Genomic DNA, 16,258 nt, shown 5'->3' with positions numbered 1-16,258 from the left:
TCAGATCTTGATCAATGGCTGGATAAATTCAGATCCAGATTAAAGGTTCCAGATCTCGATAGATGGTGGTGATCTATCTTTCTTTTAACTTGGATGGACCAGATTTTGATAGATGACTCAAATCTCCTTAGATCTTGAATGAAGGGTCCAAATTTCTCCGGATTTAATCCCCTCATTTAAACCTAGCTTTAAGCTTTAGATCAATCTAACTCAAGTCCATGATCCCTTTTTGCCACATGATCCCTTGATTGCCTATAAAATTATGAAATAATATTAAAATTTAGAGAACAATTATAATAAGCCTTGTAAAACATGATATAAAATAGGATTTAGGCATACAAGGATAAAATGATAAATTTAAGAGCAAAACTAATGCTTCAAAATGTTAGTTATCAAGCTCCAAAATCATTTCATGCATTGTTGGAGCCAAACTCTCTTTGGCAAAAGCTGCGAAACATTTCACTAAAGGGTTAGAACTGATCATGAGGTTAATCTACCAATAGGCAATTGAGATTTTAGAATCGAAAGGTGCCTCACGATTGAGAAGACTTCGTTGACACGTATTGCTTGCATCTTCAAGTGAGACTGGAGTGGCTTCTACGAAGAGAAACAAGTATTAAAAGAGAGTCCTTGACATTTTACCTAATATTTATTTAGTAATAAACTCTGATAGTAATATAATAACAATGGAATAACTTCTAATGAAAAAAAAATTGATAGATAATAAGTTGCAAAGTACAAACCTTTAGAAGCTCAAGCAAGAACTTCCACCAAGCCATCACTTTCTTCTCTCATCTTTAACTAGATCATTATGTAAGTCAATATCTTTAATCTTTACATGTTCTTTACACCCTTATTTCTCGAAACCTTCATTCCCTCATTCTTTGTCGTGCAATTCCTACTCTCTACTCTGCAGAGTGCCTGTAATAGCATTCGGATATCTTTCAATTCGCCGTGACCACTAGTGCTTGGTGGAATCATGGTCAATCATTATATTCTGGGAAACAGACGACCCGAGTAAACATCGAAGCACTGCCGGAGGTGGGGTGAATCTATTTCAAGGAAACTGCGTTAGTCGCAGGCCTCGGTAAGTTTTACCGGTCGGTCTCTTCATCCGCCCGGTCAGCTAGTCTGTTCGCCCGGCTTGTCTACTCGCCTGGTCGGCCAGTCTGTTCGCCCGACCTGTTTGCTCGCCTGGTCGACCAGTATGTTCGCCTGACTTGTCTGCTCACCGAGTCGCCCGATCTGTTTGCTTGACCTGTCAGCTCATCCGGTCTGCCTTTCGCCAGACCTGTTTGTCTCTCTCTAGCCGGTCTGCTTCGCCTGACCTACCTATCCAGACCTGGCTACTCGTCCGATCTGCCTTTCGCCAGACTTGTCTGTCCGCCCAGTCCGCCTCTTGCTCGGTCGGTCTGTTTCGCCCGACCTGTCTGTTTGTCCGCCTGACACCAAATCGCTGGGCCTGCCTCTCACCAGGCATGTCTACCCGTTCGGTCAGCCTTTCTATCCTGTCGGCCTTTCTGATCTGCTGCGCCCGCTCATGCTGCTCAGTCGATCAGTCTGTTTTGTCAACATTGTGCAGACTGCCTTCATCACTTGGCAGAAACCAGCTCTTGCTGACAGCTTGAGATTATTCGCTCAGGTCATCTCTATTGTAAGTTGAATTTAAATTATATGTAATTTTAAATTCAGTTAAGTCCCCCAAATATCCGACAACATATTATTTTATCCAACACTTTTCTCCTCCTTCAGCTCATCGAACCCACAATCATCCAAATCAATATTCGCCTATGGAAAATCGATGTCCTTCCCTTCCCCTTCATGTCTGGGTCAACCCAACTTCGAATCGTCCATTTTAGTCGACTCAACTGTCTCCTCATCATGGCCATTTCCATCAAAGGAGACTCTTTTATCATGCTCCTCGTGAAAATCTAATGCAAAGTAGTCAAGCACAATGACTTCGTCTCTTAAGTCGTGCTCCTGTGGGGGGGGGGTTTTCAATTGTTCTTATCGATGTTAGGATGCATCAAAATCTCTCAATCACAGAACCCAAGATGGCATTCCATGGCGAGCACGATGCTCAAGAGCAGAAGGACGAGTAGATAAAGAGGAGAACATGAGTAACATGGTATTATGATGTTGTTTTCCAATGATATAGAAAGGAGGGTTAAATGAAAAATGAACTAGAATGTTTTTTTTGGATAATTCCAAAATCAAGTATTGAAACAGGGAATAAAATATAAAAAAAAAGAAAAAACGTAATTTTTTTTTAAAAATAAAAAATTTAGAAAATAAAAAAAACTAATAAACATAAAAATTTTAAAAATTAAAAAAAAAAATAAAAAGTAAAAAAAAAAACAAAAATGGAAAAAAAGAAAAACATAAAAATAAAAGAAAATGTGAAAAAGAGAAAAAAATGAAGAGTTTAAATAATAATAATAATGATAATAATAATAATAATATTATTATTATTATTATTATTATTATTAGTTTTATAGTAAAATATTAAATTAAGTTATTTATTAAAATTTTTAAATAAATAAATTTCTATCATATTATTTAAGTTGAATCAAATTGTATTTAATTATATTTTATTATCATAACTTTAGTTATACGATTATCAAATGAGATCTGCTTTTCCCCCTCCCGATTTGACACACACCCCCTCTTCTTCTCCCCTCTCTCCCTCCAAATGACGCATGTAGCCCCCTCCTCTTTTTTTTTTCCTTTTTTTTTAATTTCATTTAATTTTTATTTAGTTTTAATTTTTTAATTAATTTTGTTTAAAAATAACTCTCAGTATATTTTAAAATTTCTTTTTTAATTAATTTAATTTATTATTTTTTATCAATACTTATTTTTTCAGTTTTATATAAATTTTATTTAGTTTTTATTTTTTAATTAATTTAATTAATTAATTTATTTAGTTTTATTTTTTAATTAATTTTGTTTATTATTTTTCATTAATACTTATATTTTTAAAATTTTATTTAAGTTTTATTTTTAATTAATTTTATTTATTATTTTTTTAATATTTATTTCTTTAATCAATTTTATTTATTATTATTGTTATCAAATTTTTTTAATTTTATATAATTTTTAAATTACTCCTTTCCTGTAAATTACCTTCCTAATTTGACACTTAAATTATCCTCATCCAACTATTGATACATGTCGTAATATTCTCTCCCTTTAAATCATCCCTCCCTCCAACCATTGACATGGTTGGAGGATGGGTAATTTAAAGAGGGTGAGAGATTCTGACATGTGTTATGTGTCAATAGTTGGAGGGAGGGATAATTTAAAGGGAGAGAAGATTATGACATGTGTCAATAGTTGGATGAGGGATAATTTAAGTATCAAATTAGAAAGATAATTTACAGGAAGAGAGTAATTTAAAAATTATATAAAATAAAAAAATTTTAAAAAATTTGATAATAATAATAATAAACAAAATTAATTAAAGAAATAAAACTAAATAAATATTAAAAAATAATAAATAAAACTTAAATAAAATTTTAAAAATATAAGTATTAATGAAAAATAATAAACAAAATTAATTAAAAAATAAAACTAAATAAATTAATAAATATATATAAGTATTAATGAAAAATAATAAATAAAATTGATTAAAAAATTAAAATTAAATAGAAATTTAAAAATATATAAGTATGAATGAAAAAATTAATAAATTAAATTAAATTTAAAAATAAAACTAAAAAAAATCAAAAAAAAATCAAAAAAGATAGAGGGGCAGAACAGACATTTAAAGGGAAGAGAGAGAGGGGGGAGGGGAGGTGCGCGTGTCAGGGGAGGGGGGAAAAGCAATTTACTTATCAAATGCCCTAACCAGAAAGCTGCGCTTTTGCTTCCCTCGCCCACTCGCTCGCAGGCGTCGGCTTCCTCTACGCCGGCCGTCCTTCACTCTCAACTGCACTTGCTACGGCGTTCGCATGCGCTAGTTCTTCTCTCCGGCGTTCGCTTCTCTTTTCCTGCATTGAGGACGCCCCACTCTCTCTATAGACCTGGTGAGTGCTGGTGTGTTTTTAGACCATAGGCGATGGAATAGAGCGCAAAGAATCAGTTTTTTCCGGTGAAAATTTTAAAATTTGAAGGCAGGTTGTGGAACGGAACAATTTTGGCAAGCCGTGAGTTCCATACTTGTTGCAGGTCGCCGTTCCTTTCCTTTCGACGCAGCCCGTCGTCGTCTCAGGACCTGCGTCCCAACTCCTCGATGCCGGAGTCTTCGCCACCGCTCGTTAACGCGAGCTCGTCCAACCGAAAGCACAAGAAGGTGAAACCTTCCAAAAGAGCAGCAGCGCCGGAGTCAAATCAGTTCGATTCGCTAGCCTGGAACGACTCTCTTCCTTCTGAGGACCCCTTGTTTTTTATCGAGGGAAGCAGCGAAGGAGGTTCCTTTCTCCCTCTCGTTTTCTATTGTGCTCTGGTTTTATAACGTTGGTTCATTTTTCTTTGTGCTCCTAGTTCTATACTGCGTGGTTCTGTTTCGTGTAGGGTTTATTTCTTTGGAGGAGATCGACGAGTCAGTGTACGGACTTATTGGAGAGGTTCCCTCTGTGGAAGATGGAAAGAGTAAGAAGAAACTTAATTATGACTTGAAGTCGAAGAAGAAAAATTGGCAAAGGAATGAGGACGTAGAGATCGTGGAGGATGGCTCACATCTTATCAATGTGGAAGATGGAAAGAATAAGAAGAAACTTAACCATGACTTGAAGTCGAAGAAGGAGAAGAGGCAAAGGGATGAGGACGTAGAGATTGTGGAGGATGGTTCACATTTTACCAATGATGATAAAGGTGAGGATCCATCCAAAAGCAAAACCAAGAAAAGGAAGATAAAAAGGAATAAGAAAGATTCTGAAGAGAGTGAAAATTTAAAGGGTGAGTTTGTTTTGCCATTTCCACCACCTTTCTTTAAAATATGGAAAATATGGATTTGTTGATGTTGTTCCTGGCCTAGCAGACATAATCCAACAGAATTTTACTGGTGATGATGACAACGAAAAACTAATTCTTGATGAGGATGAAGTTTATGCTTGGAAAGAGTTAAGGCTTCATACCCTTCTTATCAAATCAATACGCCGACTCGGATTCAAGGAACCCACTCCAATTCAGAAAGCCTGTATTCCAGTTGCTGCTCATCAAGGAAAGGTTGGATCCTTTTGATTAGCTTCTATGATTATATTCCAACTTCAATTACTACAATCAATATCATTTATGCATTAGCTGTTTTTTTCCTAGTTAGCTTAGTATTCTATGCATTCTTAGTATATAACTTAGTTTTGAATAGATTGATTAGTGATTTTTAAGATATGCCATTGTAGTTTAAGCCATTCTGGGGAATTTTCCCTTTGGTTATTTCCTCATACCTTATATTGGTTACATATTAGCTACTGGGAATTCCCCTTCGGCCAATAGTCGTGATATTAATATTTGGGTGACTTTTCATTTTTAGAAACACTTTTTAATGATTTTTGTATTGTTTATGGTTAATCAGGATGTCATAGGTGCAGCAGAGACAGGTTCTGGTAAAACACTTGCCTTTGGGCTCCCTATCTTGCAACGCCTACTTGAAGAAAGAGAAAAAGAGGGTAGATTCCTAGATGAAAGCAATACTTCAACTAAGAAAGTTTTTCACAAAGGTCCTCTTCGAGCTCTTATTATCACTCCAACAAGGGAACTTGCTTTGCAGGTGAAATGTATATTTGATCTCTTTTGTATTGGCAATAGTAAGATTGGGAACTACCTTTTTCTAAAAAGGAGGCTACAGAAATAAGCTGTAATTCATATATGTGTGTGTGTGTGGTATTTTGGAGTATTTCTTGACTAGGATACATGCTTATGAATCCTCCTTTTTGATATATATATATATATCCACTAATAAAGCTCTTAAAAACCATGTTTTAATTGCAAAACAAATCTAGGAAAGTCTCACTTTTGTTCTTTTTTCCTTTTTCCATCTGTCTTCATGATATCTAAAGTAAAGGGAAAATTCATAAAAATTAACTGTGAGCATTAGATGAAAACTTGTTGTACTTGTGTAGGCAAGAAATGCTAGTTAAAATTGAATGAGCCCATGAGTTATGTTTGTAGAGTTTGCTCTAATTTAACCATTCATAACATCTTAGTTCTATATCATGATATAATTTGTCAATTCCTTAACTCACATGGCAGTAGATGTTCACCAGTCTTACCAGCATCTTCAACCTTTCCTCGTAGTTTATTGCGATGGTGTGATTTATAGCTTTATCTTGATATGTATATAGTCATTTAATAATTTGTAAACATATTGCCTTATTTCTTATATACACTTCTCTTCTTCCAGCTTCAGTTCTTGTTTTCTTAACTGTTTGTTTTGGCATTTCATCTTTCTCCCTGGACCCAGTATCTATTCTATTATTTTCTTAATGATGTTATGAACATGTTTAAATCTGAGCTAAAAGCTGGAGGCTAACTTCTCATATACATCTCTTTTGATTTCTTCATTTTCGAAATTATTTTTCATATTTTCATATCCTTGCATTTTAACCTTACAATAGAGTGAATAAGCATCTTATTCTTTTCTGTAAATTCCTTATTGCACATGCCACTTGCTTTGCTTCTTCATGGTTTAGAAGGTAATAAACTGTTTGACTCCCTGTACCACTTACTTCCCAAGTGAGCTATTTGTTGAACTGCTTGCTTATTGTCTTCCTTCTAACTTTTAGAAGTACTTCAACCTTTTGTCCTTTGTTTACTCCTCTAGTAGACAGTGAAGTGCTATGCATCAATAGGCAGATTTTTTTTTTGCACTAGTGTCCATTGCTTTCTCTTGCAACTCGCAAGCATATGAATTATGATATTCAAGTGTTGGTTGCCTTGAACATATACGTTGGTCACCTTCTAGGTATCTAACCATTTGAAGGAAGCTGCAAGGTTTCTTGATATTCAAGTGGTCACTATAGTCGGTGGAATGTCAACAGAAAAACAGGAAAGGCTTCTTAAAAGGCGACCAGAGATTGTTGTTGGAACACCGGGACGGTTGTGGGAGATAATGTCAGCAGGAGAAGAACATCTTGTGGAGGTTAGTTTTGAAGTTGTTTATGTGGAATATGCCCCTTGGCCACTATTGGTCAGTTAGTATTTGGATTAATAAGAGCTGTTTTTTAAGTTGTTTGGGAAAACCTAGAGTAGCATTTCTTCCACTGAGGAATGGGGGTAATATTTTTATTCTGTTATGTAAAATTATTTGTTTGCTGATCTTTTGGTTCTGTGGTGGCCACACATATATAAAACACAGACCAGCAAAAAAAAAATGCCTAATATTTTCCTTATTTCTTGTACTTTTAGACAATCCTCATATTTGATCCGGCATCTGTACTAGCAAGTGTTGGCTTCTCCTCAAATCTAAACATACTAATATTTTTATACTTGTATTACAGCTGCACTCCTTGTCTTTCTTTGTGTTGGATGAAGCTGATAGGATGATAGAGAAAGGCCATTTTCATGAGATGCAGTCTATCATAGATATGTTGCCCATGGTTAATGGTTCGTCTGAACAAAGTGCAAAAGGGACTGCAATGTGCAAAACCGTTCCAAATTTACAGCAAAAGAAGAGACAGACATTTGTGTTCTCTGCAACAATAGCATTATCTGATAATTTCCGTAGAAAACTTAAGAGAGGATTCTCTAGTTCAAAAACATCAAATTCAGATGCGCTGAGTTCTATTGAGACTCTCTCACAACGAGCTGGAATAAGGCCTGATGTTGCAGTTGTTGACCTGACAAATACTGCGGTTTTGGCTCATAACCTTGAAGAATCCTTCCTTGAGTAACTCACTCTCCCTTTCATGCTTCATATTTGATTGGAATTTGCATTGATATTACATCCGGCAATTAGTCCCTCTCTCTTCTTTTCCAATATGATGGTCTTATTGTACTAGGATTACATGCTAAAATGGATATTTTGTGTTACTTGGCTTCTTTTTTCTTTTTTCACTTTATTGAATACATTTTTATCAATGAATTGGAACTTCCTTCAATGACCTACAATTGCCTAGCAGTTGGATTATTCGCCATGAATAATGGGTGGAGGTAGGGTAATTGTTGCTGAGCTAGTATTTTATGCTTGTCTCATCAAATCGTAGGCTACAAAATTGTTGCTTTCAGATAACATTAGAGCATTATGTCACATTAATGCAAGGCTTTGCGGACTTATTTGAACTGTATCATTCTGATCTTAATTATAAATATCTGATGATAATATTCTCCTTTCTTGTCTGTTAACTATTACATTTCATCTTTTACTAGATCCCACTTAATTTTTTTTCCTTTAGTTTTCATTTTTTATAATTTTTTTTATTGTTTTTATGGTTTTGATCAATCAGTTTGATATGACTGATAGTGAGGTTTTTGGCTTGGTGATCCTGATGCTGACCACATACAATGGCTTGAGTGATTGCAAAGCTTGAATTTCCTATGTGTTATGAATGGTTTTCACTGCCAAAATTTAATTTTTTTATTGATCTGAGTATGTTCTAGAAGAAATGTGGTTCTTGCTTTCTTTGTTCCACTGAAATGACCTTTGAATGTGAATGAGAATTACTTACATGATAACGTATCCTCTTCATTTGTGAGTCTATATAAATCTACATTTGTAATCATGAGCATGAAACTAGAAAATAATTGATGAGGGGCATTACTCCTACATTGATAGTGGGGGGAGAGCCTACCCTCGTAGGTTTCAATGAGATGTCTAGCTTTCAAGATCCTCTTGAAAAAAATAAATAAAAGAACTTTTTTTGTGACTCTTCTAGACTGGATCATACTTCTACTTGTCCTCTAGTCTTGACCAATATACAAAAGATGCCTTCAGAATATTATGTTTAGATTTTTTTACTGATGATTTTGTCCTTACATCTTATCATGTAACCTTGGTGAGCATTATACAACATTCTCAGTTTTCACATTATGTATTTAATATGTATCATTTGGTATTTGCAGATGCAGGGAAGAAGATAAAGAGGCCTATTTATGTTACATATTAAGTGTTCATGGCCAAGGCCGTACTATTGTTTTCTGTACATCAATTGCAGCTTTACGTCGCATTTCTTCAATTTTGCGCATTCTTTGCATCAACTCTTGGACCCTTCATGCTCAGATGCAACAAAGAGCCCGCTTAAAGGTACTAGAAAATTCACAGTAATGGTATGTTTATTCTGATTATCTGATTACACTTTTGCATGTTTGGAATCATGACAGGTACTTGAATTTCTTGGACAAATGTTAATTTGCAACCAGAAATTTAGTTTGAAACATTGTCAGTTACATGAATTGTTTATTAGCTATATTTGATATTTGCAAATCTTATATATGAAGCCTCCTTTACCAATAGTAATCCTCTTCATACAATCTATTGGTATCATTTGGAACCAACTGTTAACATTTTGTAACATTTTAATATGTGTTTGCTTAGTGTTTGTTTTTCTTATGTTTTGATATGATTGTTCCATTTGACATGGAGCTGTTACAGGCCATTGATCGTTTTAGTGCAAATGAGAATGGAGTGTTGATTGCAACAGATGTTGCTGCTCGAGGTCTTGACATTCCTGGCATTCGAACTGTTGTTCATTATCAGCTTCCACATTCTGCTGACGTATGTGTTAGGTTGTGCTTTTAATAAATATGCAATGATATTCGTAACTGAGGTTCTTTTTTGCCTTAGGTTTATATTCACAGAAGTGGAAGAACTGCACGTGCTTCTGCTGATGGCTGTTCTATTTCATTGATTTCTTCTAGTGATAAGACGAAGTTTTTTTCGTTATGCAGATCATTATCCAAGGTGATATTTGTAGTTTTAATTTTAGTTAAATATCATGAAACTTGCAGCTTTTTGCTCTTGTCCTTTAATAGAGTTTTTTCGGGTGCATCATCCTCTAGTTAATGCTGATAGTAGCATATTGAAGAATGTTGAGCTCAGTGCATCAAAGGCACATGCCTCATGTGCCTTTCGACTGAGCCAGTACAAGATGCACGAAACATAATGTATTATGAGCCAGTTAATAGGAGCTGATAACTCATCATAAAATTTCAAATAACAAGTTAATTATGATGCAAATATTATATAAGTCCTATTGCTTGTTGCATGTACTACTATTATGTGGTATGCTTTTATGCTCTTTTCATGTCTACAGCACTGGGCTGATTCTTCAATTTTAATTATTCACGAAATCTTTTATGTGAATTTCCAGGAAAGCCTTCAGCAATTTCCTGTTCATAATGAATATATGCCTGAAATAATGAAGCGCCTTTCTCTTGCCCGTCAAATTGACAAAATTTCACACAATGTCTCCCAGGTGTGGAAAATTGTTATGTTTTCTTATCCATGTACTATTTGACTGGCATTATTGCTTCCTGTTCGTCAAAATGGGCATCACCACTTGCTAACTTGCTTTTGTGATATGCTGTAACTTCTTATGGGTATATTGATTGTGAATAAGACATTTGTGTATTTTTCTTATTTTGAGAAAGACTTGATGAAAAGAAATATCTGAATTCGAATTTTGAGAATGCAGGCTTGTTTAATATTCTATTAAAAGTGCATGCTAAAATGTATGTTCCAAGTTCAATTTCCAATTTCTTTATCTATTTTGAACACTAACATTCAGGCTGATGCAGAGAGAAATGAGCCCAGAGATTTTTGGAGTTTATATATTTACAGTAGGCATAACTTTTTTTAGAAATGATGGTCTTCACAGTAATAGCAAGATTTTCAGAACACATGTTCTACCAGAAATTGTTTGAACATTTTTCACAAGTGCCAGTAGGTAGACCATCATATATTTCGGTTAGTTTTGTTAGGAACCACCTGTTCCGGAAAATATACAGATATTAACTATACTATAGTACCATATGCTATATCATTGTTAATCACTCCTGTGCTTCTAATGAAGTGATTGCTGGAGGCAATGCTGACCTGTGATGCTGTTTCTGCCTTCGGCAAGCTGCTTTGGTCTACCATTGCCTCTCATCCAGTTATTGACATAGGAAAAGGCTCAGATTTCTCAATGCCGATCAACAGTAATGGGCAGCCTTCATATAAAGCTAGATCCATTGTGAATCCAAACCCATTAAACTTGTTATAACAAACTCATTCACTAATCCCAACTTGCTATCCTGTGAACTCATCTTCCTCAAGATGATGATCCATTGTGATCAATAATAGTATTTTCCTCTTGTTTTATCCCTTTTTCATTTCCTTGCACCAAGTCCACTTTAACAGTCCTTGTGTCAGATGTATCCATACTAGATCTGTATCCATTTAGATTTACTTACAATTGCCCTTGCTCATATTTGTAAGGCACGCCATCATGTGTTAACTTCTCAAGTTCTTGAACATCAATTCCCTCTGACCATTATATACTCTTTTGGTTGTTAGGTAATCCAACTCCTCTAGTTGCTCAGGTTCACGTTGCTTCTCAGCCTGACATTTATGAAGTAGTTCCTTAAAAATCATCAAGCTTCTTGCGGGCATTTCGTCCATTAGATAACGTCACGGTTAGCCGCTGGCAAGGTGTTTTTTTCACTTGTGCAATACACTGCAGTATATCATATTGCAGTTAGTACACTACCAAAGTGATGATTCTCTCGTTCTGTATCATCTTTCCATCCGGTGTTAATGATATTAAATTTTGATGCTATTGAAATATGAAGATATTAATTGAGAAAGGTTCGATTCTTAATTGTCTTTGTAAGATATTTAGTAAGAGTTTAAATTACTTAGAACAAGTTTATTTTCTTGTTTATTTACATTTTTAATGGTAATTAGTGTAGATTGTTCCTTTTCTCTGTGTAGGTAGATTCTTTGAAGTTCATACAATTTTACCAAATTAATTGACTGATATCTAGTTTGCTGATTCTATTTTCTTGGCTGGCAGAGTTTGTTGCCTTCATTTTCTTCACACTACACATTTCATGGAATATAATAAATGATATTCTTTGATGATAACAATACAAATTGGTTGTTCTGACTTAAATTCTTTAAGCTACAAATTGGTCTTAAGCCAGATAATGGATGGTATTGTCATGAGGATAGAATCAAGTACTTTGGCACATCAAGCACAATAATGTTTCCATACCAGGTTGAATACACCTCTGAATGGTGTATCATATTTAAACTTGAAATTTCTTTTAATATGGTTTAGGTTGAGAACAATTATAGGGGTATTTATATTATTGCACCAATGAGTCCATCTCGGTTCTACTATGTTGCTGTGACAAATTTTACACCTTCATCATGCACTTTCTGGGCTCGCAGATTGCACAATTGATGGAGCAAAACCAAGTATCAATGATGTATTTTAGTAGTTTTCTTCACTTTTTTGCCTATATTGCATATCCAGGAAAATGTGAAGAAGAAATGGCTTATGAGAAATGCTGAATCTTTGGACTTGGTAGTAGAAGAGAGCGGGAGTGAAGAAGATACAGTAAAAGGATACAAACAGAAGAAAATGAACTCTGTTCAACTGAAGAAGCTACAGCAGGTTCATTCTCATTTTGATTTATGGATATGTACCACTAAAATTTTTTATTCTTTAATTTGATAAGATCTTTGGACTAGTCTAGTAATGTCATATTTTGATGTTCGTGTTTGTGCGTGAAGGAACTGAATGATCACCTGAAACGGCCTCTCCAACCTAAAACATTCTCTCGTCGCTATTTGGCTGGTGTAAGTTTACGGTTTATTTATTCATCATTTATATATATATATATATATATATATATATATATTTTGGTAGTATTCATTGCAAGGCATTTTTCAATCTTTTCTTTATTGAAATACCTATCAATCTCAATATGCTTAGTGTGATCATGTTGTACTGGATGTGTGCAATGCTGATAGCGGATTTGTTATCACAACAAGGCTTCAGACTGCCACTCCTATTGAGTCATCTAGACTGATTTCAAGCCACAATAACTCTCATATTCCAAGTTCCATAGCTCTTGCCTTCTTATTTCTCCATAGCGGTAAATGACCAACTCAAAAACACAATGGAAATTGTGGGTGATAAGGAAACCAGTAAAATCTTTAACTGTTAACCAGCATGATTATAAGAAACTCAGTTTCTTGCATGGTGGAAGGTGCTTGTCTTGTATTGAGTTTGACAAGTTTTAAATCTTCTCTACTGCAAGCATATATTTTTTCTTTGATTTTATTTTTAAAATTACATTTCTCATTAAGTGATTATATATTTATAAAACAGGTTTAATTATTTATAAATTATATATATAATTAAAATATTTATACCTACAAAAGTTATATTTGTGACATCTTTTTTTGAGTTTACAGTTCCACTAATAGATTTATCTATATTACTTAATATATTTATTCAAGCCTACCATTGCTGGTCCTAAGCCCGGATGAGTAATGGTGAGGGTAGCGTTGAATTCAAGCAAATGCCAATGAATGGACTTAATATATTTATTGAACATATAAAATGTGTTACATGCATAAAGTATAAAATATATTTCTAATGTCATTTTCCTGGTTAACTCGTTTAGCCGGTTCAACGAGACCAAGCTAATGGCCTGGTAGGACCAAGCTAATGACCTGGTAGGACTGCCAGTTTTGTCCAGTCTGGTTTTCCAACCTGCGAAATGCACAGACCAAGCAACATCATTTACCTACCGTTGCAAATTACTGCATTTTTTTTACCATCCTTCAAATGATCATCGGATTGTAAGTTACATCATATGTATTTGTTACAGTTAGATGGAACAGACTTTCATTCTTGATATTGTTGTTCATCTTGGACAATGTTTCCCTTAGATTGCCCAGTCGAAGGTATCCCTTTTCCTTGCATGACTTGCATAAGAGTGTTCGCGTATGACTTGCATGATCTGCAAGTTGGTTATCTCCATGGAGAACCACCTGATGTTCACTGTAGGGAGAATTCCCCCCACCGATGGAAAAAACCACATTTCCCCCAATACCGACTCAAAATCCCACATATATATTGGTTTTGTTCCCAATTTTGTAATCCATACACATGGTGAGTTGGATTTTATTGAATTTAAAAAATTGATGAGGTCTCTCCAAAATATTTTGGGTCAACGACCCTAACAATCTCTCTTGCGCTCTACATCCTCTGCAGAAGGAAAGGCAAGTCTTTTGGTGCACCCGTGATGAGCCTTGAGTTGGAATTATCATGGAAGACATCACTATTGAGTTTGTTTTCATATTAATACTCATTTAATGAAGAAAACAAATGTTAATATCATTTTGATTTTAAAGACTGACAGCGAAATAAAGTTTTGCATGTTGATTGAAGCACTTCATGGAATAAATCATTTATGCATGCCTAAAACTTTTATGATGAAGTCAGTATTGGGTAGAAGTTTAACAAGCTAGAGATTGATTTAGCCCCCTATATCCTTATATGGCCGGAAGCAGATCCAATGCGACCCTTCACTGTAAAAGAAAATGATTAATATGCATAGGTTCGATATATGATGGCACTTCTACACTAACCACTCAGTCTCCACCTTGAGTCTCTAGGATCTTTACTCTCTTATTTGACAAGTATTATTTTGTTATTTTATCAGGCTGGTGTGTCTCCTCTCCTCCAGCAACAACTAGAAGAGTTACAAAAGTGGAATACTACTGAAGCAAAAAACTCTAATAGGAAACCTGGCTTTTTGGTCATTGGTCAGGATTTGGTCGAACCACTCCAGGCCCTCCGCAGCTCCGGTCATGAGGTAGCTGATTCTCTATAAAATTGTTCCTTTGTTAGATACATTTCTTGACAGTCTTGCAATGCTTTTTTTTCAGTCATAATGAAACTTGATCGCACATGTTGACTGGACGATGATGTGAAACACTATTCGTACTACACTTTTTTCTTAAGAAAATTATTTAGAAATATCGGTGGGATTGCAATGCATTGGATGCTGGAAAGTTTAACCTAAACCTGGGATTAAGTACTTGTTTAAACCCAACCCAAGCTCAAACGTATACTAAGCAGACTATTAAACAAACATACCTGGGAAAAAAGAAGACAATCTTCTGTTTCTTATCGTGGTTTGGTTTCCACGACCTAACACTTGTTGACTTGTCCAACAGTACACACGGTTTTGCCTCTTTATTTATAGCTTGTCTATTTGATTCATCACTATTTTACTTAGATTTGTTCAACTTGTTATATGCCAGCTTATTGAATGTGTGATACATCACTTATCTTTTCCATTACTCAATCCTCACCTATTTTCATTCTTATAGGTATGTGTCAATGTAGACAAACAGAAACAAATAAAGAGGGCGGCTGAATCCTTTAAACGCAAAAAACTAGAGGAGAAAAAGTGTATGCCATCATGTTCTATCTTGCACTAGCTTCCATTGGCATTTGACTATAAATTGATTCTAATGACCAGCATTTTGTTTCACCAGGTGTCCGCGAGAAGCAGAGACAAGAAAGAAAAAAGAGAAAAGAAGGCCACAAATAGTGGATTACTAGCTCAAGTAGTTGATCGACGAATTGCTTTTGGTCGACAGTTTCATCTCACATCTGGAAGTCAATTACAAGATCGGTATTCTCAAAGGAAGAACTAAATTAGAAATCTACTGAAATGTGTACAATCAGAATGTGTTACAAAATTGGTATGCTGTCTAATGTAGGTTCGAGTGGAATTCAAAAGGTTCTGAGAGTTATCTTGAAGAATATTTATAGAAATTTACAGAAATCTAGTTTTTTTTGTCTAAGATGAGAATTTCTTCGATTGTTAAAATTGATTGATGATAATTGCAACGGCCAGCCTCTATAATACAAAAGCCAAATTCAATACTCAAATTTTCAGTCTTAGAATCTATTGTGTATAATTAGGGTTCTAAGTTAACAAGATTGATATGTTGTGCTTATTAGTTTCTTTGTTTGTGAATATTATAATTTCTATCATAATTCTGTAAGAATGAGAAATCAAAATAAGTTGTACTTGGATTCTTAAATGGAACGAATATTTTATTGATCAATTTTTGAGTGTAAATAAGGATACCCCGGTGCAGTTTCAGTCAACATAAGATCTTGGGGAAGAATCTATGTAATTTATAAGAAGTTATTCTCACACGGTAATAAATTTTTTTTAATTATTATTATTATATATTCTGTATATTTCTGAGCACCTTACATGTTTAGCAGTTTAGGCACCCGGATGTCTGTCCAGACATCTCAATTCACTGTTGAGAATCGGATTACTCAGGCGGATATCC

General features: G+C 34.7%; 1 protein-coding gene across 3 annotated transcripts; it reads left to right on the top strand.

Annotated features, from left to right (window-relative positions):
* Window positions 1-3,796: 3,796 nt before the first annotated feature.
* LOC121970994 (DEAD-box ATP-dependent RNA helicase 13-like) lies at window positions 3,797-15,816 on the top strand. 3 transcript variants are annotated; one of them, XM_042522046.1, is made up of 16 exons: window positions 3,797-4,028; window positions 4,171-4,412; window positions 4,516-4,899; window positions 4,982-5,169; window positions 5,516-5,710; window positions 6,905-7,081; window positions 7,440-7,828; window positions 9,001-9,181; window positions 9,530-9,652; window positions 9,722-9,838; window positions 10,248-10,352; window positions 12,399-12,539; window positions 12,659-12,724; window positions 14,602-14,754; window positions 15,275-15,356; window positions 15,443-15,816. In XM_042522046.1, exons 2-16 carry the CDS (start codon window positions 4,235-4,237, stop codon window positions 15,496-15,498), a joined length of 2,535 nt encoding a protein of 844 aa, XP_042377980.1. In that variant the 5' UTR covers window positions 3,797-4,028; window positions 4,171-4,234; the 3' UTR covers window positions 15,499-15,816. The 3 variants fall into 3 exon arrangements, with proteins under 3 accessions (XP_042377980.1, XP_042377978.1, XP_042377979.1); XM_042522044.1 differs by having other exon boundaries at window positions 4,120-4,412; XM_042522045.1 differs by having other exon boundaries at window positions 4,116-4,412.
* The last annotated feature ends 442 nt before the right edge of the window (window positions 15,817-16,258 follow it).

This window comes from Zingiber officinale, chromosome 4A (genome assembly GCF_018446385.1).
Source record: "Zingiber officinale cultivar Zhangliang chromosome 4A, Zo_v1.1, whole genome shotgun sequence".
Lineage (NCBI taxonomy): Eukaryota > Viridiplantae > Streptophyta > Magnoliopsida > Zingiberales > Zingiberaceae > Zingiber > Zingiber officinale.
The sequence above is the reverse complement of the archived record's forward strand: the minus strand, read 5'-3'. Positions and strand labels throughout refer to the sequence as shown.